This window comes from Hemibagrus wyckioides, linkage group LG20 (assembly GCF_019097595.1).
Source record: "Hemibagrus wyckioides isolate EC202008001 linkage group LG20, SWU_Hwy_1.0, whole genome shotgun sequence".
Lineage (NCBI taxonomy): Eukaryota > Metazoa > Chordata > Actinopteri > Siluriformes > Bagridae > Hemibagrus > Hemibagrus wyckioides.
This window is the reverse complement of record NC_080729.1, coordinates 3,720,234-3,742,230: the sequence shown is the minus strand read 5'-3', so window position 1 is coordinate 3,742,230 and position 21,997 is coordinate 3,720,234. Positions and strand designations below refer to the sequence as shown.

Here is a 21,997-nt window from a genome sequence, read left to right as displayed (position 1 = left end):
ATCCTCCACAGTTCGCTGTTTTTAATGCCTGAAGCTTGGTACAAATATGATGTCATATAAATGAGGTATTTAAAAAATAAAATTCCCAGAATATCTACAGAGACCTTTTTTAAGAAACAAAAACACAGGCACATTAAATGCGATTAAAGTCATTAGACAACAATTAGACAAACGGCATCCAAGATCCTTTCTCACGATTTTATTATTTGATGTGAGCAAAAGGGGGTGAGGATTTCAGTACAGAGCCGTATCTGTCCCAGTCCTTCGCCCCTGTTTTTTTTTTTTCCAGAAGTTTCTCGATGACTCACGTTTTTTCTTAAGAACCCCACGGGCAAAATGAACAAAAAAAAAAAGAAAGAAAAGAAAACGAAAACAAAAACAAAACCAAAAAAACCAAAATGAGATAGATAGTTCAGTCAGATCATTAATAATAAGTCACAGACAAGACCGTTCCTCTAAAAAGTGCATTCACAAACATGACAAATCTCAAATCAGGATATCCTTTTGTTTTTTTGTTTTTTTCTCCATGATACAAAATATGCATACCAATTTTGTTTTAACTCTATACACAATAAGTTTCTGTAATATCTCTGTCTCTCGTCTTTACAAAGGTTAAAAGCGAGTCTGTAAAGGCAGCAGCTTTTTCAATATCCTAGCTTTTTTCGTCCTGTACCAGGTCCGTTACACCGACATGTGCTAGATTTCCAAATAAAACTTCGCAATGCGTCCGTATCGGCCAGATGAAGAGACGTTTTGTCTTTATTGAAAGAGACAGCCATAATAGAAGTCTAAAGTTTAGAAAACAAAGATCAATAAAATGTTGGGGCTGTTAAATATATTTTCTTATACCCGCTTTTGTGTATATTATAAATACTAAAGACACCGGACATTAATATAAGACAATGCCAAGAGACTAAATGCAAAGATTAAAATAGTTCAAACATTTTTTTTTTTCCATCAAGTATCTACTTCATGAGTGAAAAAAAAAATAAGCACACATTACGACAATGTACTTCGGCTTCACCTAATCCCGTGTCTCGTACCTCAAAACATACACTGTAACCAGGTAAACATTAGTCGGCCTATCCACACTGAGATTGCGCTTCATTTCATTTATTTATTTCTTTTTTTTTCTTTTTTTTTTTTATTTAGAGAGTAAAGATATTCTTCTTTTATGTGACGTAATCCTTAAAAGCAGTCAAATGTACTGATAAGAACCAATAAAAGTACCATGCAAATCTTGCAAGACGACAAATTCTCAAACATGGAACGTTTTTTTTTTTCTTTCATAGTCGAAACGGGAGGATGGGAAATACTTCTACTCAATACCGAATACTATAGATCCAAAACCAACAGAATATCAAACTTCAGCTGTACATAATATAGTACATAAGAGACCTTCCGAGTCTTTATTTCTAGTCTGTTCGTGTCTTCCCTCGACACTGAATTATCAATTGATTCCGATCTCTTTGTTGTCCTCCAGGAACCTGGAGAAAGGACGTCCAGTTCCCACCTCCAAGCTTGTCTTCTCGAGGCCAGTCATTGGAGGGCTGCTGCCTGTGCGTGCCCTCTCCATGCCCCCCGACATGCTGGCCAGAGAAGGGATGCTGCCGCCTCCAAGGCTAACGGGAAGCGGAGGAATGCCCCCGTTCTGAATGACGGAGATCTCGTTGTTCTTCATGGCCAGTCCGTTGGTGATGGCCGCCGCATACTGGTTCCAAAACCCTGGGTCTACATTCATTGCCCGAACTGCCAGGTCTTTCTGGAACATCTCGCTAAATTTCATCGCATCACCGCCCAGCAGGGCCATGGGGTTTTCCACTGAGAGACGCCGCCCCCGTCTGGCTGGGGCATTGTTCCACATATGGGTTCCCATGTGAACCTACAGCCAGAAGGAAGAATGAGAGAAAGTGTAAGGACTTTGGTGATGCTTTATAGAAACAAGTCAAAAAAAAATGTAGCACTTAGCAATCCTAGGTATGTGGATGAACAAAAATCCATTTCATTGAAATTTACAAGATTAAATAATTCAGAAAAATAGCAATACAATTCTAATTGTTTGATCTTGTAAAAATTATTAAGTGTGTTTAATATAGTTTAATTACTGTTTACATTTCTGATATTTGAAGATTCCTAAATTTATCACCATTGATAAATTCATGTTTCTATTGAATTCCTTCTCAAATTGCACCAAAGTTTAAAAATAATTTGAAAAAGATGGGTAAAAACTGTACCTGTATACTTTCAAATATTATAACGCAAATTTTATATTTAGGTTTTTAAACTTGACTTTAATTGATTCTAAATTCAATGCCAATGTGTTAAGGATATGAAAAGTTTTGAAAATTTTCATCTGATCTTACCTTCAGATTGCCCTTGGTGGTAAAGGCTCTCCCACAGATGGAGCAGGCAAAGGGTTTTTCTCCTGTGTGTGTGCGCTCGTGGATCTGCAGGGCGCTGGCTGAGGAGAAGTTTTTCCCACAGGACTGGCAGTTATGCTGCTTGGGGGTCCGGCGTGGTGGAGGTGGTGCAAGCATTGGGTTGAGGCTGGGGCTCATTGTGGTCTGAGGTGCTGCAGCAGGCATCTGAAGGCCCATGTGCAGGTGGGAGCTCTCACTCAACGACAGTGGCTTGCTGTGGCCGTTCATCTCGAGTTTGACTAGGCCAGGTGCTGAGCTCATCAAGCTTGAAGCAGTTAGACCTAAACCAGAACAATGGAACTATAAGACATTTTGTGGAAAATATCTCCTTCAAATATATATTACAAACTATTCTAAGGATTTTAAAGAATTACATAAAATTACCGCTTGTCAAACATTATCATACCTCGATCTCTTCCTAAGAACAGCATGCTGAACTGGTTCTCCTCTTTAACATAAGGCCTGGCAGGTTGAGCAGCTGTGAGGTCTAGCACACCTGTGTGCTCAGCTGGAACGGAACCTGGAGATGGTGTGTCTGATTTTTCCGACTTCACAGTCGCTGTAGCTGCACCGGAGTCCTGGATATCCTCAGCTGCATTGCTGCTGTTGTTATTGAGCAGACCTGGAGACCTGGAACGATGGCTCTCAGGCTGACTGTGAGCAGGTGAAAGAGCCTGCATAGAGCCTGATGACTCTGACAGGGCTGGACTCCCCACACTATGGTTCTCCAAGTCTCCCACGGCAGAGGATGAGTCATTGTTAAACACATCTCCACTTTCTCCACCAATCCCGCTTCCATTTTCAGAGGGCTTCAGGCTAAAGGCTCGGTTCATATTTGCAGTTGAGTCAATCATCTTCATTTGGTTTTCCAAAGCAGCAATGCTGGAGATGACTGGAGTTGGGGGAGAGTCGCTAGGAGACATCTCTCCATATGAATGTGCTGGTTTCAGTGGGTCCACATCTCCATCTTTGATATCTACTTCATCATCTATGGCCTGCTCCATCTCATCAATCAGGTCATCATCGTAATTGCTCATGTTGTCTACACTCTTCTCATCAAAGTTAAAGTCTGTATCCATGTCTTGAAAGCCCTCGGGAAGAGGTGTGTTCGGAATCTGACCTCCCATGTGCATGCGGATATGCTGTTGCAACACTACAGCATTAGTAAACTTCTTCTGACATATAGGACATGAGTGCTGCACTCGTAGAGGTGGCTTAGACCTGTGAACCCCAAAGTGCGTTTTCAAGTTGCCCTTAGTAGTGAAAGCACGGCCACATATTTTGCATTTAAAAGGCCTTTCCCCAGTGTGGATACGGTAGTGCATCTTGAGGGCACTCTGACAGCTGAGCACACGATGACAGATGACACATTGGTTGGGGTCTGTCATCTTTTTGTCAATGTTTTCAACCAGCTGCTGCAGCTTTGAGGTTTCTGATGTTTGCATAGAGTCCAGGAGGCCACCAAAGGGAAACTTGGCCTTGAACTGATCTGAGATCAATGGAAGGGCTGAATTAGAGCCAGAGGCTGGAGGGGTCACTGGATCTGTGATCTGGGTGGTGGTAGTGGTTGTGGTAGTGGTTGTGGATGACAGCACAATCTGGCTCACAGTAGTCAAGGGCATACTGATCTCCACAGGTCTGGTGGTGCAGTTGGATGGCAAATGAATCCCCTCTGGTTTCAAAACTGGGGGTGCATCACTCCCCATGGTGGGCTGTGGAGATGCCGAAGTGAAGGTTGTGCTTACTTCAGTACTGAGAACATTGGGTGACAGAGATGCACACTCACTTGATGGTGGCGATGGTCTTGGAGGTGACCTGCTTATGGGAGTTAGACTAGGCGAATCTCCATACCCCCCTATCATACTAGGCAAGGTTGGGGGAAGCTGCAGCCCCACTGAGGTTGGAGCTGTGGACAAAACCGGCTTGCTGTCCAGCCATGTGGTAACAGGCTTCTCTGGAGGCAGCGACATGCCATAAGGAATGCCTGAGCTGGTTGGCACATTGTCCAGGTACTCAGGCACTGGATAAGGGTTCATTGGAATGTGTGGGTACTTTTCTTTGTGCCTCTGGAAATGGACCTTCAAGTTTCCTTTTGTAGAGAAGCGATTGCCACAAATGTTGCACTTGAAAGGCCTTTCACCCGTATGTGAACGAAGGTGTATTTGAAGGGCACTGTCACTTCCGAACACCTTAGCACAAAACCTACATTTATGTTTGAAGAAGGGGTCTTCTGAGCTAGGCTTTGTGTCGAATACAGAGACATTAGGAGGCTTTCCTTTGCGGTGCTTCATCAGAGCAGAGAGAGGATCGAGTGCATTGGCTGTGGCTGCGATACTGGCCAGGGGGTTGGGGAATATGACGCTACTTGAGGAACTCGGAGGCATCAGGGGAAGGTTGGAAGGGGAGCTCAGCAGGCTTCCGTGGGTCAGTGTTGGAGGACTTGAGGTGTTTCTAGGGAGGGAAACACTGCTACTGATGCCAGTTCCAGCTCCACTGCTGCTGCTGTTGCTGCTGCTGCTGCTGCTGCTAGTGACTGAACTCTGAAGTGGCAACAAGGATGGAACTACACTACAGCTAGATGGTGGATATGTGGGATTTGTTGAGTTGTTACTGTTCATTATAGAACTGGACAGTTGGCTACCTGTCTGTGAGACATGGGAGTGACCCCCTTCCAAGGCAGAGGACAATGAGGTTGGGCCTTGGACATTTAAAGTGGGTGGTACCCTTATAGGGAGCTGGTGGACTGGTGGTGTAATGAACCCATGTAGCTGGAGCTGACTGGGGATAGCAGGAAGGCCAGTGGCAGATGATGGCTGTGAGCCACCACTTGTATTGTGGTGCGTATGATGGTTGAGAGACGCCTGTGCAGGGTTCTGCCTGTTCATTAGAGCCACTTGGCTACGGATCTGTTCTATCAGCTGAAGCTGGTGAATTTGCTGCTGCTGTAAAGCCATCAGCTGGTCCAGGATCATTGGGATAGCCATGGTGGACATGCCACTAGCTATTGCCCCACGGAAGCTTTGGGCAAACTGCGCCACAGCCACTCGGGTTCCGTGCAGTGTTTCCAAAGTGACGTTTGTGCTAGGCATGCTGTAACCTGTCCCAGAGGGCTGGACTGTGTCAAGCTGAGGTAGGCTGACATCAGGCTCCGGTGATATATCTGGATCTTCAGGGTCCAGTGTTTTCTCGGGAGACATTTCCACGTCCATGGGCTCATCATCTTTGTCTAGGGTGGCTACTTGCTCCAAAGTCATCTCGGCCCCATCGTCCACTTCAGTCGGGGTGTGCCGGCCCTCGCCTGCCTCCTCACTGTCTGCGGGCTCACTCGTACAGCTGGGCACGGGTGAGGGCTCAGTCGGGTACTCCTGTGTCGGGTCCGGTGTGATCTCATTCTCACTAATAATAAGCACAAGTGGGTTCTTGGTGCAGCTCTTCAGATGTTCGCAAAAGTCAGACCACTTGAAGAACTCGGCGCAGCATTTCTCACACACGTGGGTCTCTTCGCTACCGCTGCGGCTCTCATTACCGCTGTCGGCATCGTCCAGGATCTCACCTGAGACTGAGAGGAGGAAAGAGCACAAAGCACAGAATAAATGAATAAATAATGCACATACATTCTACACACTTTTCAGAACAACACCTACGAATTAACCTTTAATTTTTTTTCTCGCCTTACCATGACTAAAATCAATATCCTTTTTTTTTTTATTCTGAACAAATCATCCTAGTTCACCAATCCTCAGCGCTTGGTTTTGTGCATTCTACTCCTCTCTATAGAGCCAGCTAATAATTTTCTTTGTGCAATCCATCAAATTATGAGGGCCTATCAATTGTGGATACTGCTGCTTAATGAAATTCCATACAAGCTATCGATTTCCAATATTTTTATACAATTCACAGCTGCCCTGCCTGTTGAGTACAAATCAGGTCTTTGATGGCCCCATTAGGATTCCCCTCTGCTATCAAGCCACCTCATTTCCACCTGAATTTCAAATGCCTAAGCCTCTTATTTAGCATTGCTAGGGTAACATGCAACCTCTGCATTTAAAACCAGGTGATAGATTTAACCTTCAGCAAAGTCAGTCCACTCATCAGCACAATAACTGCTTTCTGACAGAAGCAATGGTTCCTCACTTTGCTTCATAATTAAGCCTTTTTTTTTTAAAAAAAAAGTATGCCTCACAGATTTGTAACATGTGCAATTATTAATGAGTCATATTTAAGGAAAAATTGGATGCGCTCCGAACACACACACACACACACACACGTCATAATTCAGTGTTGAAGCATGGAGTTAGCAGTATATTAGTAGTATGTACGCTCCAGGATGTAAGATGTATTATTTCTTTCTTTCCATTCTCATGTCTTTCATCATGCACTGTCTCTTTGGTCCTCCCTGCGAGAGCAAATTACATGGTTCTGCCAAAGCAGCAATGCCTCTGATTAGTTACATATGTTCAGTCACAGTTGTTGGAAGCCACTTCCTCTTCATATAGCTGTCATGAAGACGCAGCTCTCATGAGAGACACTCGCCGAACCATTCCCGAATTCACACCTAATCAAACCACGAGTTTACGTCTTAATGCACCCAAATGACACCAGGACAGAACCGGTACTCGCATGTTTGCATGTGTGTGTGTGTGTGTGTGTGTGATGTGGCGTATGTTAATTATCTCCACTGAGTGCTCCTGCTACTTTGTTACATGGAAAACTGAGTGACTGCTTCACTTCAGAGACCCACTCGACCCTGCCAAAAGACATGATTAGTCGAGCCAGAGTAAGAAGAGATTTTTTTTTTTTGTTCTTGCTGCCCTTACCATTCACAGACATGTTTAGCTTGTAACGAGAGATGATTAGCCTAACGGGAAAGCATATGCTTCTCGTGTAACAATATGCCTTAATTATTTGTGACAATACATTTAAATTTTATAGCATCGTGCTGAGTCCAATTACCAACTTCCACTTTGTGTATGAGAGGAAAAACATATATATATATATATATATATATATATATATATATATATATATATATATATATATATATATATAAAGCTAACTAAATGAAAGCTAGCTCTGTGAAGACGTTAAAAAAACCCAAGTCAGCGTTTCATTTCAGTCCGTCAGCCACATTCTCGAGCTCTCGAGCTGCTCTGTTCAAAATATTTTTCTTAAGAAGTGCACGGAAGGCAGCGTGATTAAGTCTAACACTCACCCTTACCTCCACACACACACACACACACACACACACACACACACACACACACACAAACGAGCATTGTAACAAGAGATTCGCATGAATCCAATTTCCCTGAATAATGGTGGCTCGTATTTAAGAGCAATCACGATTCCAAGTCTGCTCCGGTTTTACTGATAACCATATCATTTAAAAACAACAACATTAATAATAATAATAATAATAATAATAATAATAATAAGAGTACAATAATAATACTAATAATAATAATAATAATAATAAGAGGAAGAATAATAATAAGTTTTCAGCTCTTCAACTAAAAAGGTTCAACAGCTGTAATTTTTTTTAATTACACAACCAGTGCATTAAAATATGATCGTTATTGCTTTGAGAAATTCCTCGTTCTTGTGATAAGTGAATAACATTTTAAAAAAAGCTAAAAACAAGGAGGTCGGGAAAGCATGAGAAAACGGCGATATTGACCAAAACGTTTGGCCGATTCACGGACGGTGGGGCTTATTTCCATAATTGAAGGGTGAAAGGTCAGAGCCTATTTGGAGTGGAATAATCATTAACAGAAAATTATCGTTATTGCTTTTCTCTCTGAGTACGGAAGATGGCTTTCTTTCTTTCTTTCTTTCTTTCTTTCTTTTCTTTTTACAAAATACACACTGTCCACCCACCCCCCCCCTTTGTTTTACAACAAATGATCCTCTATTAATAGACCAGTAGAAGAAATTTCGAATTATTTCTACTCTTAATATGATTTATTATCATTAGTAATTATATTTAAATTAGCTCTTTGTGTATTGGGTAAATATAGTGTTTAACTAAATGAAAAGGAAATTCAACTGAAGTATAGGAGTGTGTGTGTTTGTGTGTGAGAGAGAGAGAATAGCACAAATGTACAACATCTAATACACACACTTATAGTGTTTTTTTTTTGTTTGTTTTAATTTTGGATTATATAGTCTAAAAAATAAAAAATAAAAATCCACCCGTGAGCGTTTGTGTGTGTGTGACGAAGCAGAAGAGCGTGTGTGAGGAAGTAAGAGTGAGAATGCACGAGAAAGAAAGTGTGTGTGTGTGTGTGTGTGTATGTGTATTGATTCTTGCAAGAAAAAAAAAATCTGATTCATTTTCATCCCCCTTAAGAGTCCTCCTTTCCTCAAATGCAAATATGAAGCGGTGAGGAATCAATAGGACAATTGTAGGCCTCGCTCATTGTGTGTGTGTGTGAGTGTGTGTGTGTTATCTCGGCATGCCATCTTTGGCGTGCTAACTGAAACCGCTAATCTGACATATTATATCAGATCAGGTTTTTCGAAGCTCCTCGACCGATTTGAGGGAAGACAGAGAAGCGCGGAATGATTACACGCTCCTCTTTCCAGGACATCTTCGATACCGAGTTAAGGAATGACACACGGCTCGTCTTCCTCACACACACACACACACACGTACACACAGAGACACACACACATAATTTTCCCTTTAAACATCCCTTTTATTCATGACTGCATTCCTATAAACACAATTCTGAGCTTGTGTGTGTGTGTGTGTTTTTTCCAGGTTCTCTACACATTTCCTGGTTCTTCTTTAACCCACCCCTCCCTGGGTTATTTGAAACATTCTCATCTTCTTGTAAGCGTTTCAAAGCGCTTTAAGTGAGTGATGAAGTGGAAGGGAGGGGAGCAGCATGAGGATGCCTGCTGCTTTTAACAATCTTCACAAATTCCTCCGCAAATGCCACTTTCTTTCCATTGCACCTCTGTTTTTTTCTCTCTCTCTCTCTCAAAGGCACTGTTTTCATTGACAAATCCCCTTCTCTCTCTCTCTCTCTCTCTCTCTGTTCCTTCTTCCTTTCCTTTTTTTCTTTTCTTTTCTTAGCTCTAATTATTCAGAGGAGTGACTCGCCTCTGCATCAGAGAAGCGACGCTGAAGTCGAGAGGCAAGGCTGTGATGAAAAAAAAGGAAAGGCAGGAAGATCGAAAGATTTGCTTTCCTAAAAATAAATGAAGCGATCTGACGCAAATTGTGATCTGGCTGTGTGTGAGAGACAGAGGGAGAGAGAGAGAGAGACAGAGAGAGAGAGAGAGAGAGAGAGAGAGTGAAAGTTTATCTTAAAAACTTCTCCATGCTTCTTTCCCAGGCTTATTATTATTATTATTATTATTATCATCATTACTGCCTTCATGGCTGAACGTGAGCTTAGTATAGTGTTGTATAGTCAGTGTAGTATTGTCTCTTAATGGAAAGACGCTACATGAATGATGGACATTATTATTATTATTATTATTATTATTATTACTCCTAGAGGTATAACTTTTTTAAAATATATTCTGTAATTAAAGGTGTGAAGTGTGTGTTAATTTAGTGTTCTCTCTCTCTCTCTCTTTGTTGAGCGACAAGAATTTCAGCAAGTGTGAGCAAGAGTCTATACAAATAGATGTTATTATTATTATTATTATTATTATTATTATTATTATTATTATCATTGAGTTTTTATTTTCTTCAGCTTATGTTGTGTAATGGATGAATTGTGTGTTAATGTAGTGTTCTCTCTCTCTCTCTTTGCTCAGCCACAAGAATTATTATTATTTATTATTATTATTATTATTATTTATTTATTTATTTATTTTTTATTATTGTTGTTGTTTTAATTGTTACTTTAAGATTTACTTTTTTCAAGAACTTTTTAATTGAATCTGAAGATGAACAGTGATGACAGTGTGTGTGTGTGTGTGTGTGTGTGTGTGTGTGTTAGTCCAAACGAAACCTTGAGTGCTAAAAAATTGCTATATAAATGGAATGCATTATTATTATTATTATTATTATTATTATTATTATTATTATTATTATTATTATTTCAAGTGAGATATTTTTCAGAAATTAAGAAAAAAACTTTATTATTATTATTATTATTATTATTATTATTATTAGTTCAGTAAGATATATTTTTCAAAAATAAAGAAAATAATCATAATAACAATAATAATAATAATTAATATTATTATAATGATTCATACTATTATTATTATTATTATTATTATTATTATTATTATTATTATTATTATTATTATTATTAGTTCAAGTGAGATATTATTCAAAAACGAAGAAAAACAAAATCTTCTTTCTAAAAGAGAAGAAATAAATAAATTCAAGGTGTGTACTGTCTCTCCGAGAAATGACCCCGAAAAGAGTCTGGTGTGTGTTTGAGATAAAGTGTGAGATAAAGACAGAGAGACATTGAGGGCTGCTGCTTGGGTTAGTTGTTATGAGAGCCGGAGAATGAGACGCAGTAGTCAGAGAGAGATGGCTTTCTCAGCCTGGGCCCCGGTGGTACAGTAAGCGCTCTGTGTCCATGTGAACAGAAGACGCTTTGTCGTAGCGTGCAGATGCGCCGCAGCCAAAACATTAACGATTTGTTTGTGCAGGTCGTGCGATACAGGCTTCGGTGACGGCAATTTGTCCGCAGCGATACAGCGACACGCTGCTACATCACTACAGCAACAACTACAGCAACGTGGCCCTTAAGCGCAGACTTGCATTCATCTTCTCTCTCTCTCTTTCTCTCTCTCTCTCTCTTTCAGCTCTGAGCTGTAATTAGGACACTACGCTACGTCCGGAAGCCCAGACGATGGTCCGCTCGGGCCGTCTGAGCCGTCCTCTGACCCTGATGACAGGAATAAAAGAAAACCTGGTGGTGCTGATGAAGCTTGATGAGCTTCACACACTCTCTGAGCTGTTCCTTGCTGCAGATAGAAACATGTCTTCTAATAAAAACATCCCAATTAGTGGCATTTATATATGTGTGTGTGTGTGTGTGTGTGTGTGAGGTCTAAAAGACATCTAACTTTTTATAATAGCCTTTCATTAATTTATTTTAAAAAAAAAGAAAGAAAAAAAGATGAGTACCCTGAACATGTGAGATAAATCAGTGGCATCATATTTATTTATTACAGCTGTTACAGCTGTTTATTCCATCATTACCTGCCTGAAAATCCTCTACTTTTTCTCTTCTAGCCACCGGAACATCAAGACAGGTACGATGTGTTAGTAATAAAGCGCTTTAATAAACAGTTTTTAATATTGTACAGGAGTCGGGATCAATAGATAGGGAATAGAGCAGAAACCTCTGGAAACCTCTGGAAGTGTGATAGTGACATCTGGAAATACGAAGATACGAAGAGAAATGATAATAGAGCTTTAATCATTCAAATCTCCAGTGCAGGAAGAATGTAGTAATGTAGAGTAGTTTATATATATATATATATATATATTACACAGTTAAATAATTATTTTTATTGTATCAGTTCATACAAGGAGGTGTATGCGATTAATAGTGTGTGTGTGTGTGTGTGTGTGTGTGTGATAAATAACATGTTTTACTTAATGAAAAATATATATACTCTTATATAACAGTATATGGGGGAAAAATGACAGGTGTGGATGTAAAAATGTGTGTGTGTGTGTGAGAGAGAGAGAGAGAGAGAGAGAGAGAGAGAGAGAAGGAAGAGTAAGCGACAACAGTCATAAGCATGTGTGTGTGTGTGTGTGTGTGTGTGTGTGTAAGAGAATGAGAGCCCCCCCCCAGAGTGATGGTGTTGGGGGTGAGTGAGTATATGTGTGTTCCGAGGACCCCAGTGTTGGGGTAGGGGGGATAGTGTGTGTGTGTGTGTGTGTGTGAGCGCTGATCTGAAGCGGAAACGGCGGCAGAGATGAAAGGCCGTCACTGTTAACACTTTGGAGCGCGGCCTGCCAAGGTCACCGGCACACATGCACTAATTGTATTATAAGCTTGACGTGCAGCAGACGCCTCTGGCAGCGCCGCCCAGGCAAAGGTTAAATCAGCGCACGCTATCAAAGCGCCACCCTCAGGGGGCACCGGGGGGGCAGGATGAGAGAGTGGAGGGTGTGTGTGTGTGTGTGTGTGTGTGTGGGATCGGTCGCTGGCACGGCATGAGCTCACACCTTTTCACAAAAAGGGTTCTGACGTTTCAGCGTAACGTCGACGGCTTCAGCCACAAAAGCAAACCGATAAAGGTCAGCGGCTTCTCCGGGAACGCGTGAGGTGACGTGAAACAGGAACAGAGCTATGACTAAGCTCCGAAATATCTGAGATATGTGAAATATTCGATATTCGAGCCTGAAATTCCTGAACTTCTAGGACGGACTAGAATTCATCAAGGGCTGAAACTCTTTCCTGCCGTCGGTGTGAAATAAATTCCACTGATCCTCTCGGCGTGAATGTAATCCGAGCGGCTGGTGCTTTAAAGACGTACACAATATCGTACAATCTAATACATTCCTCTGTTTATTTATTAACGCTGTCAGGATTTTGACGAATTACGTTCAACTTGATATTATTCCCCTTAGGGTCAGATCGAACCTGTTCGAACAACGGGTCATAATACATCTCTAAACTTTGCTACTGCTGGTTTTCATCACAGGGAAGAAAATATCAATCTACATCACACACACACACACACACACACTGTTTCTGCTTCACAAACCGCCCTTTCGACACGCACCGATCACGACTACAAGGTCAGGAATATGTAAAATAGCCTGAGGCTGACTGGAACATCCATAAATTCCTCTTTAAAGTGATAACAGTGGACTTCAGGGGTAGTGTCATCGAAAGTGATGATGATGATGATGATGATGATGATGATGATGATGCCGAAGGTGTTTCAGTACAACGAGTGGCATTCGGGTTTATTCATCGATTCTGGAGAAATCGGACACAAAGTGACAAAACATGACATAATGTATTAAAAAAAAAAAAAAACAATCAGTAAATCTAATCTAATCGAAAAGTTTTCCTTAATGGACGATCAGATCGAATCCATCCCTCAGCAACACGCAGCGTCACTGCTTTAACGACTCTCTCTCTCTCTCTCTCTCTCCGGCGTCTCGCTACGCTACGATACGTGACCTTTCTGTCTGAGCATCTTCAAGGAGTTCATTAAGGCCCGGATTTTAGATTCGAGTCAAAATCGTTTATCCGAATCCGTCTGATTCGTTAATCGGAATTTATTAAAGTGCACACGTGTGAGACTTGAGACGTGAATTTCTACACACAATTCTCACGTGTGTGTGTGTGTGTTTAATTTGTTTATTTACTTCATTCCTTTTTCTTTTCACCTGTAGCACATGCGACTTTATTTCCTCACGTGATGTACATGATTCACCGATTCACTGAATCATTTCCTCACCGTTTTCCCACATGATTCATTTTTAACCTCTCAAGTCTTGACGCGTGTATTTAAATATCTTTCTTTATTTACTCACACATTTTCTGTCCTGACAGTTTCCTTTCTTTTCACCCGGAAGCGCGCGAGAGTTTTATTTTTCACGCCGTTTCTCAGATGAATCGTTTCTTTTTTCGCTGAGAAGTTTTCCGTTTGCGACTTTTTCTCTCCACGTGATTCACTGAATCATTTTCACATCCGGATTTTTCCACATGATTCATTTCTTTTGATGAGTTCATGCTTGACGTGTAAAGCATCTGTGTTTTATTTTTCCTTTTTTTGTTTCTCTCTCTCTCTCTCTCTCTCTCTCTCTCTCTCTCCACACGATTCATTTATCGATCGATTCGGTTTCTTGACCTTTTTTCCCATGTGATTCGTTGACATTTGTATTTTTAAATGATTTCTTTACGTCGACCCGTGAGGCATTTTCACATAATTTTTTCCCCCATCCTAAAAAATTCATTTATATTTACATTTTAATATTTCACATGTAGTGCACATCTGCTTCTGGTTTCCAGATGTGATTTAATTTCAGGAATAATCTCTTCATTTTATCATGTTTTCTTTTTTTTTTTCCCCCTCTCCTCTACGGATGTATGAAGGCAGCGAGGTCTTCGTTTAACCACGCTACACCGAAATACGTCACCCTTCTTGGTGAGAAGGATAAAAAAACGGGTCGAATGTTGCTTCTGGGATTTTAGATTACGCTCAGACTCGAAGGTACGAGCGAATAAATCAAGAGAAAGAAAAAGAAAAAAAAAAAGGTGCTGCGTTCCTTGAGAGAGAACAAGATGGAGGATGAAACTGACCTTCAGTCACAAAAGTAAAAACACACGACACGACAAAAACGTCCGAAAAGATGGCTTGTGGGATCTGGAACAGTGGTGTGTGTGTATGTGTGTGTGTGTGTGTGTGTGTGTGTGGACAGCCTTGACAGCTAGGCCTCGGTTTCGTCACCTAATCGCGCTGCGCTGTTCGTAACTCAGTAACGCACCACGTCATTAGGTTACTGATGGAGTAAAATGAATCGGCGGTTATGTACAGTGTTTCGGTACGATAGGTGACACACTGTGTGCTCTGTTTAACGCTGTGTGATGTGTGTGACCTCGCAGACCTGCGCTGTGACACACGCTGGTCAGTCACCTCGTCTGTCCTGTAAAATATCTCCCTGGAGTCGTACATATAAGCTTCCGTGTATGACATATAGACACTTAATACAGGAGCGTTTCATGTGTCTGTATTACACTGTGTGTGTGTGTGTGTGTGTGTGTGTGTGTGTAATTTTCCTGATGGTCTACAGCACAGTACTATTACCTGAAATCGCTGGACTTCGATGTCCAGCAAAAGAATCAGATCAGAAGAGTCAGGAATTAAAGATCGACTACTCAGAACCCAAATCAGCACGCATGCGTGATACAGGACTTTCCAGAGCTATATTTTATTTCATTTTAAACCAAGAACCGTTCTAGATCACCTAGTGCGTCATGGTATAACGACTGAATCTTAGCAAACCTGAACGTTCAGGACTTCTGCAACAACATGCTAATTTATGCGAAGAATCCAGAAGATTAGCATAAAATTTGAAAATATTCAGTACAGTATTGTGAATGAACACGTCAGATCAGACACTGGAATGCCCAGGAAATATGTCCAAGAGTATACTGTATGCTGCAGTGATAGTAAAATCAGTACTCAGTACTCAGTATGGGATTCAACACACGTCATGTCATTTTCTCGATTTTTTTCTACTTCATGCAGTTAAAATCAGGACGGATTTATATCGGTCTTTCAGAGCTACGGTGTACGCTTTGAGTCGTGATCTGACTGGAGATGGTTTTGGGTGCTGCGTCTGGTAGAAATGCAAATCACGTGACGTCCTGCAGAATTAGTCGCTTTAATCACTAATCACATACTAATGCTTGAATGTCCAGGTCTACATATAGATGTAAATATAAATATAATATATACACAGTGTTAAATATAGAAGAGCTTCTTAAAGACAATCAGTACTCAGCATTCAGAACATTCATACTGTAGAACCTGAATAAACGTTGCTGTGGCATTCAACAAGGCATGAACGCTCGAAGTGACATTTCTGAATAAATCTAATTCGGTGCTAATTCTATTTCAGAAGCTGTCCGGTGCTTGGCAAACGACAACGTCTGGTGTTTTCAGTTCTGCAGTACAGCCTCAGGATGGAGGGTTTGTATCACAGGGCTCGCAGCGTCCATCTGATCGTGATCGTGATGTGAGTGCATGTGGAGCGGGATGCTGTGTTCTCATGGATCAGTGTGAATCACATGATGTCCAGCAGAACCGGTATCAGAAAAAACAGAATTAAGAACTTAAATCTTTTTAGATTTTGTGTGTGTGTGTGTGTGTGTTTGCATTACATCTGAAGAGTGTTCCTGATAAAAAAAAATCAATAATCAGGAAGTGTAAAGCAAGTGTAATTTAATTTCCTTGCATTTCTAAAATATTTGTATAAATTTTCAGCCTAGTGTTAAATTCATGGAACGGTCATTATAATAAATATGTCTAAATATGTATTTATATATATATATATATATATATATATATATATATATATATATATATATATATATATATATATATATATATATATATAAATTATTTTGTAAATATATTACTTATTTATTTATGTATTTATTTATATAAATATCCTGTATTAATATAAATCACATGACCTAGCAATGTAACATCCAGCAAAAATGCCTGAAAATGTTTAATACTCAGGACAGGATCAATAAAAAAAATCAACAAAACCATGCCTGTTCATTTAAAACAATGAATATGAGTGGATTAAAACACCAAAATGAATTCCTCCTCGGGATCAGTGCACAGTGTGGGTCACTACAGTATTATAGTATTTATTTTTACACCTTGAGTGTACATTTCTATCGCAGCCCTTGCACACTTCCACGCAGTGAGTGATTTTATTTAAAGACAAACGGAATAACAGAACGCTCTGCGATGCTGCGTCCAGCGAGACAAAGACTCTCTGACTTTGTGGTGATCAATAACAGGGCGAGCAGCCGAGCGTCGCCCCACTGCAGCACTTCAAGCGAGCCGGAGATGCGACCTGAGAACCGTCGGTCATCTATCTCTGGAAAAAAAAAAGCTCTCTGAGAAAATAAATATGCCTCAGCGATGTGAATGAAGAACTCTGATGTTTGTGTTCGAACAAAAGTCCAGGAAGGAGCTGGACTTCGCTGCATCAAACGCTCTCTTGTGCTTTTAAGTGCACTGATAGAGAGGTGAAAAATCCAGGTTCCTGTACACCAGTCTCAGTGTGTGTGTGTGTGTGTGTGTGTGTGTGTGTGTGTGTTTTAAAGGTTCTTTAGAAACTTGGCTCCCTACTAAAAAAAAAAAAAGAAAAAAGAATAACACGAGCTCTAATAACCCACTAACCTATGTTTTTGCTTCCTGATCGTCTACGACGTACGTTTTCTTCTTTTCAAATCCTTTCACAAAATGGAAAATTGTAAATGGTGGAAAAAAAAAAAGAAAGGGAGATGGAAAACGATGCCAGAGAGAGGCTGGGACGGATTAGATGATCTGCGAGTGTTTTAAAGAGCTCAAGACCTTCCTGCCATGGAAACTCCTGTGTGCTGAATATTTCTTTTATTATCTATATACGTTAATATTTATATATAGATATAGATATTTATATACACACAGATTAAATATATCTGATTATAGGACTGTGTTTAAATTTTAACATGACATGAAAACACTTGCACCATTTGTTTGCTGAAGGACAAATTGAGAACAGAATTAGTTTCAGTATAATGACAAGGGTTTCGGTCATTTTTATTGCAATTAATAGATAAATAAATAAATAAATAAATAGAAGCGATTAGAGCAGAATACATGCAAAATCTATTATTATTATTATTATTATTATTATTATTATAGAACTATCAGCGTCCACACACACACACACACACAGACAGACCGTTTTCACACAGGACAAATCCCAACGGAAATGGACAAGTCCGGTGTGTAACAGCTGTGTGAAGTGTGAAAGTGTCATGTGAAGTAAACAAACAAACAAACAATTTCAATGACAATTAAATTAAAAAGGCATAGCTTTACACTTAATCTAGCTGGGAATATGCAATAGGCTTCTTTACACACCAGCACAATGGACATCTGGGTGCAAACAAGGGCTCAGTGTGCAAGAACTTGGCTCTCTGTCTGATTTGTTTTGGGGTTTCTTTTTTCTCCTCATAACAAAAAAAGGAATTTGGGTGAAGAAGAAAAATAAGGAGAAGAAGAAGAAGAAGAAAAACGATTTATCTTGTCCCAAACAGCATATTTAACCAAAGCTGGGGAAAGTGGAGCAGTGCGGTGGAACAGGAAATTTCACTACAGGCAGATGGACTTGAAGGTAAAATGTATTCATTACAAGCTAAAGATTTAGTTTTAAATCAGGTGAATTTAGGGAAAGGTTGAGGTTGTTTTGCGCAAAGAAAAGTAAAGACCTGATGACTTTATGGAGGCGCAATCTTCAGACAACAGCTGATAAAAAAAATATATATGTATATAATTCTCCGACATCTTTATTTCAGCAATGCAGAGCTCTAAATTTTTCTCTCGTGCGCGTTTCATTTGTTTTCTATGCTGATAAATATTTTACGGTTCATTCCGACAATCTTCATTTCCTTTCTCGAAACTCTACGAATTAAACTTTTGTAATAACGGGTTTATATCTTTTATTTTTTGCTTTTGTTTTATTTATTTACGCTTTAGGTAGCGATGCAGCAAAATAAAATCATTAACAAGAACAAAATAAAAAGAATTGCACATCATTTTTTTCAGTAATTTACCTTTTTTTCGGTTTTGTGGATTATATGTGAAACTCTTTTTAACAAAAAAAAAAGGGAAGTAAATTTGCCCGCGCGCTCAACCCCCCCCCCCACCCCCCACCCCCCGCTCCCATTCATATAAAGTTATAAAGTTTTAATCCTGCATCGTGATTTGAGTCGGGAATAAATTGGGAATAATCCACTCACCGTTTTCCGATTCCAGCCCGAGCGCTGAAGTCTCCTCGTCCGATTTGAGATGCTGCGGCTTGGCCTGTTTCCGTCGGGACATGATGAAGATGATGGGGATGATGAAGATGATGCGCTGCCACCCGGCCCCGCTTTTTGCACGCGCATCGGCGGCGGACGACCGGTGCAGGGAACGAGATAACAATAACAATAACCAAAAAAAAAAAAGCTTCAGCAAAACAGTCAGGGGGAAAAAATGACGGAAAATTAGGCGAGGTTGCGGCTTCGCGCGCGAAAGTCCGGTATATAATTATGATAGTGAATAATGCATCGCGATTAACGGCGCTGCGCGAGGGGGGATTGGCCGAGCTCCAGCCGGATATGGAAATGAGGGACGGACTCGGCAATTAGCCGCTTCGCCCTCGAACTATCTGTCTCTCTCTATGTGTGTGTGTGTGTGTGTGCGTGTTTGTGTGTGTGTGTGTGTGTGTGTGCTCTCTATCCTCCTCCTTCTCCTCCTCCTCTTCGCGCACAGCTCCAAATCCCGTATTAACGCCCAGCACTCGGGGGGGTCTTCAGCACAGGAAGGTCAGCAGCTTCTTTTCCCTTTTTTGCCACGCGAGTGCCGGGAATTCGTCGCTTTCTTTGTTTATTTGCTTGCATACCGTGCGTGCGTCACGCGTTTGCGCCGCGTATTCCCCCGACAGCTGTTAACTTCGCGCGTCCATGTTGAGGACAACTTTGAACACCGTGCAATGGTTTGAAAGTGCGCTTCCAGTACCTTCAGTGTCCCCGGTGCTTCCTCAGCCGTCCCCCGGTCCTTCTAACAGCTCGGGTATAGACTTTGCAATCTAGAGACTTTGCAGCGTCCTCTTCATGCTCTGTCCAAAAAGTTATTCCCAAGTGCCGATTTCAATGAAATCAAACGAAAACGATTGATCTGGAACCTTGACTGATTTCTCGCGGTTCAAGACTGAAGGCAAGACTTGAACGAAAACAATAAAGAAATACGTGCGTAAAAAAAAAAAACAAAGTTTGCAGAACACGCGCTTATTAAGTCTTGAAGTTGTAAGTCTTTTTTTAAAGGATGAAAGTGTAGAAGCTGAAGCAGCAGCGCTCAGTCCTGAAGCGCGTCCTCGATCCCGGTAACGCGCTCAGCTAAAAGCTTCTTTTAATGTCGTTCGCTTCCAGTTTGTTGTTGTTGTTGTTGTTTTCTCCCCCGCGTGTAAATAAGAAAAGAAAAAAAAGTCGGGCGAACATTCGTGTGTTTGGCTCGTTTCCGCGTGTTCGGGCGCAGCAGCGAGGAAAACTTGTGCGAGCGCGTACAGCAGGGTTGGTTGCCGTCGCCGCTTGCGCCCCGTAGTTCCGCGTGTGGAGGCTGCGTGGCGCGGGAGAGGGAGTTTAAACCCCCCTCCTCCCCTCCCCACCCCGCAGGGCTTTAAGTTCAGCCCATTGCGCTTAGCGACCGCTAGGATGTAGCCTACCGCGCCGTTTTCTTTTTCCCCCCTCTCGCACCGTTTTTTTGTGCGCTTGGAGCGTTAAATAAATAAAATGCGCCAGCCGACAAATCCTTTTTATTAAAGATTAAACTTGGGTTCAGGGTCGTGTTGCGCTCTGAACTGATATTAAACAATTCACTTATTCCAAAATATAAATAGAAAATATTGTTGTTGTCGTTATTGTTATTATTAGTATTAAATAATTCATGAATTATTTTTAGAAATTGCGCATAAATCAAATCTCATGTTATTAAACAATAAGTGCAATCTGTTCAGCTCCAAACCCTGTGTGTGTGTGTGTGTGTCCATGCAGTCAAGTGACTTTTCTCCAGCTATATGTTTTAACGTACGTGCATTAAAATGGCACTGCAGCCTGTAGGTTAACTTCCCCCTTTTTCTTGTGCCATTGAGGAAACAGGCACGGGCGCATTGTGTACTGTAGCCAGAGGAAATGTCTCTCTCTCTCTTTAGGAGGAAAAAGAAAAAAAAGTTCATTTGCGTTTAAATGTTGACCTGCTGAGGGAGGGAGATGGGTGGTGGTGGTGGTGGGAGGATTGAGGGAGGGTGGGGGGTCTTGATTTTGACATTATCAGCACGCGAATAGAGCACGGGTTTTGCATTCTTGTACACGAGGAGTGTTCGTGCGGTCTGATCAAAATAATCCAAATAAAATCAGAATAATATGAACGCATTAAATAAGCTGGGACTGGAGTCATTTGTTCATTGTTTTTTCGAGATCCCAGGTTTAGGCTACGAAATCTAACGTGTGTGTGTGTGTGTGTAAATATAATATGTATTTCCTTATAATAAAATATGTTTAAAAACTCCCGTTAAATTCCTTGTAAGTAAATGCGACTTTTTAATGCACATCTAAATAACTAAATGTACAAAAAGATTTCAGAGAGAGAGAGAGAGAGAGAGAGAGAGAGAGATAGAGAGAGAGATAATTTTATAATAATTATTATTCTTTTCTTTCTAATCAATTTATTGTAATTCGGTCTTGTATACACAATAAATCACGTGGTTAAACAGTGCTGCTGTTGTGCCGACAAAAAGAATAGTAGAAAACATCAAGTGCAGATGTTGCATCTTACACACACACACACACACACACACACGAACACGCGCACACAAGCGACACCCACGCAAACACGTTATCCCGCTAAAAAGAAAGTGTGCTCGCGCGGCACGTGCACGCAGGAAACACTGTGTTCCTTTGGCTCTTTGGCTATTTTTCGTCTGGGATGTGCAAAAAATAAATAAATAAATAAAAAAGTGACAGTTTTTTCCTTGCCAGCAAGGTCACTGCGTGTGCAAACTTTTCACCCATCCATCCTTCACCTCCATCACCCCCTTCTATAGAAGTTTATGTCCATTATTATCATCTGGTATTAATAGATGCAGCCCCGGGAAGACAAGAAAAAAAAAAGAGGGGAAAAAAAAATCAGCTATTGATAATTGCAAGGAGTAGATACCCCAGCTCGTGTATCGATCGCCTTGTCCCTCCACCTCTCTGCTATAGAGAGATAAGGAGGCTCTCTCTTTAGTGCAATATAATTTCTTTTGACCTATCTGCTTGCTACAGGCTTATGATGAATAGCTGGAGTGGCTA

At 40.9% G+C, this 21,997-nt stretch overlaps 1 protein-coding gene and 1 long non-coding RNA gene across 3 annotated transcripts in view; one reads left to right on the top strand and one right to left on the bottom strand.

Moving 5' to 3' along the window:
- Positions 1-1,103: 1,103 nt before the first annotated feature.
- On the bottom strand, positions 1,104-20,293 carry sall3a (spalt-like transcription factor 3a). Its single transcript, XM_058418673.1, has 4 exons — positions 18,908-20,293; positions 2,827-5,979; positions 2,364-2,701; positions 1,104-1,882 (listed from the first exon to the last, which is right to left on the bottom strand). Exons 1-4 carry the CDS (start codon positions 18,987-18,989, stop codon positions 1,451-1,453), a joined length of 4,005 nt encoding a protein of 1,334 aa, XP_058274656.1. The 5' UTR covers positions 18,990-20,293; the 3' UTR covers positions 1,104-1,450.
- LOC131370990 (uncharacterized) overlaps positions 19,430-21,997 on the top strand; it is a 60,941-nt gene continuing 58,373 nt past the window's right edge. For both annotated transcript variants that reach the window (XR_009207487.1, XR_009207488.1), the window contains exon 1: positions 19,430-19,474. This is a non-coding gene — a long non-coding RNA (uncharacterized LOC131370990). The remainder of the gene's footprint in view (positions 19,475-21,997) is intronic.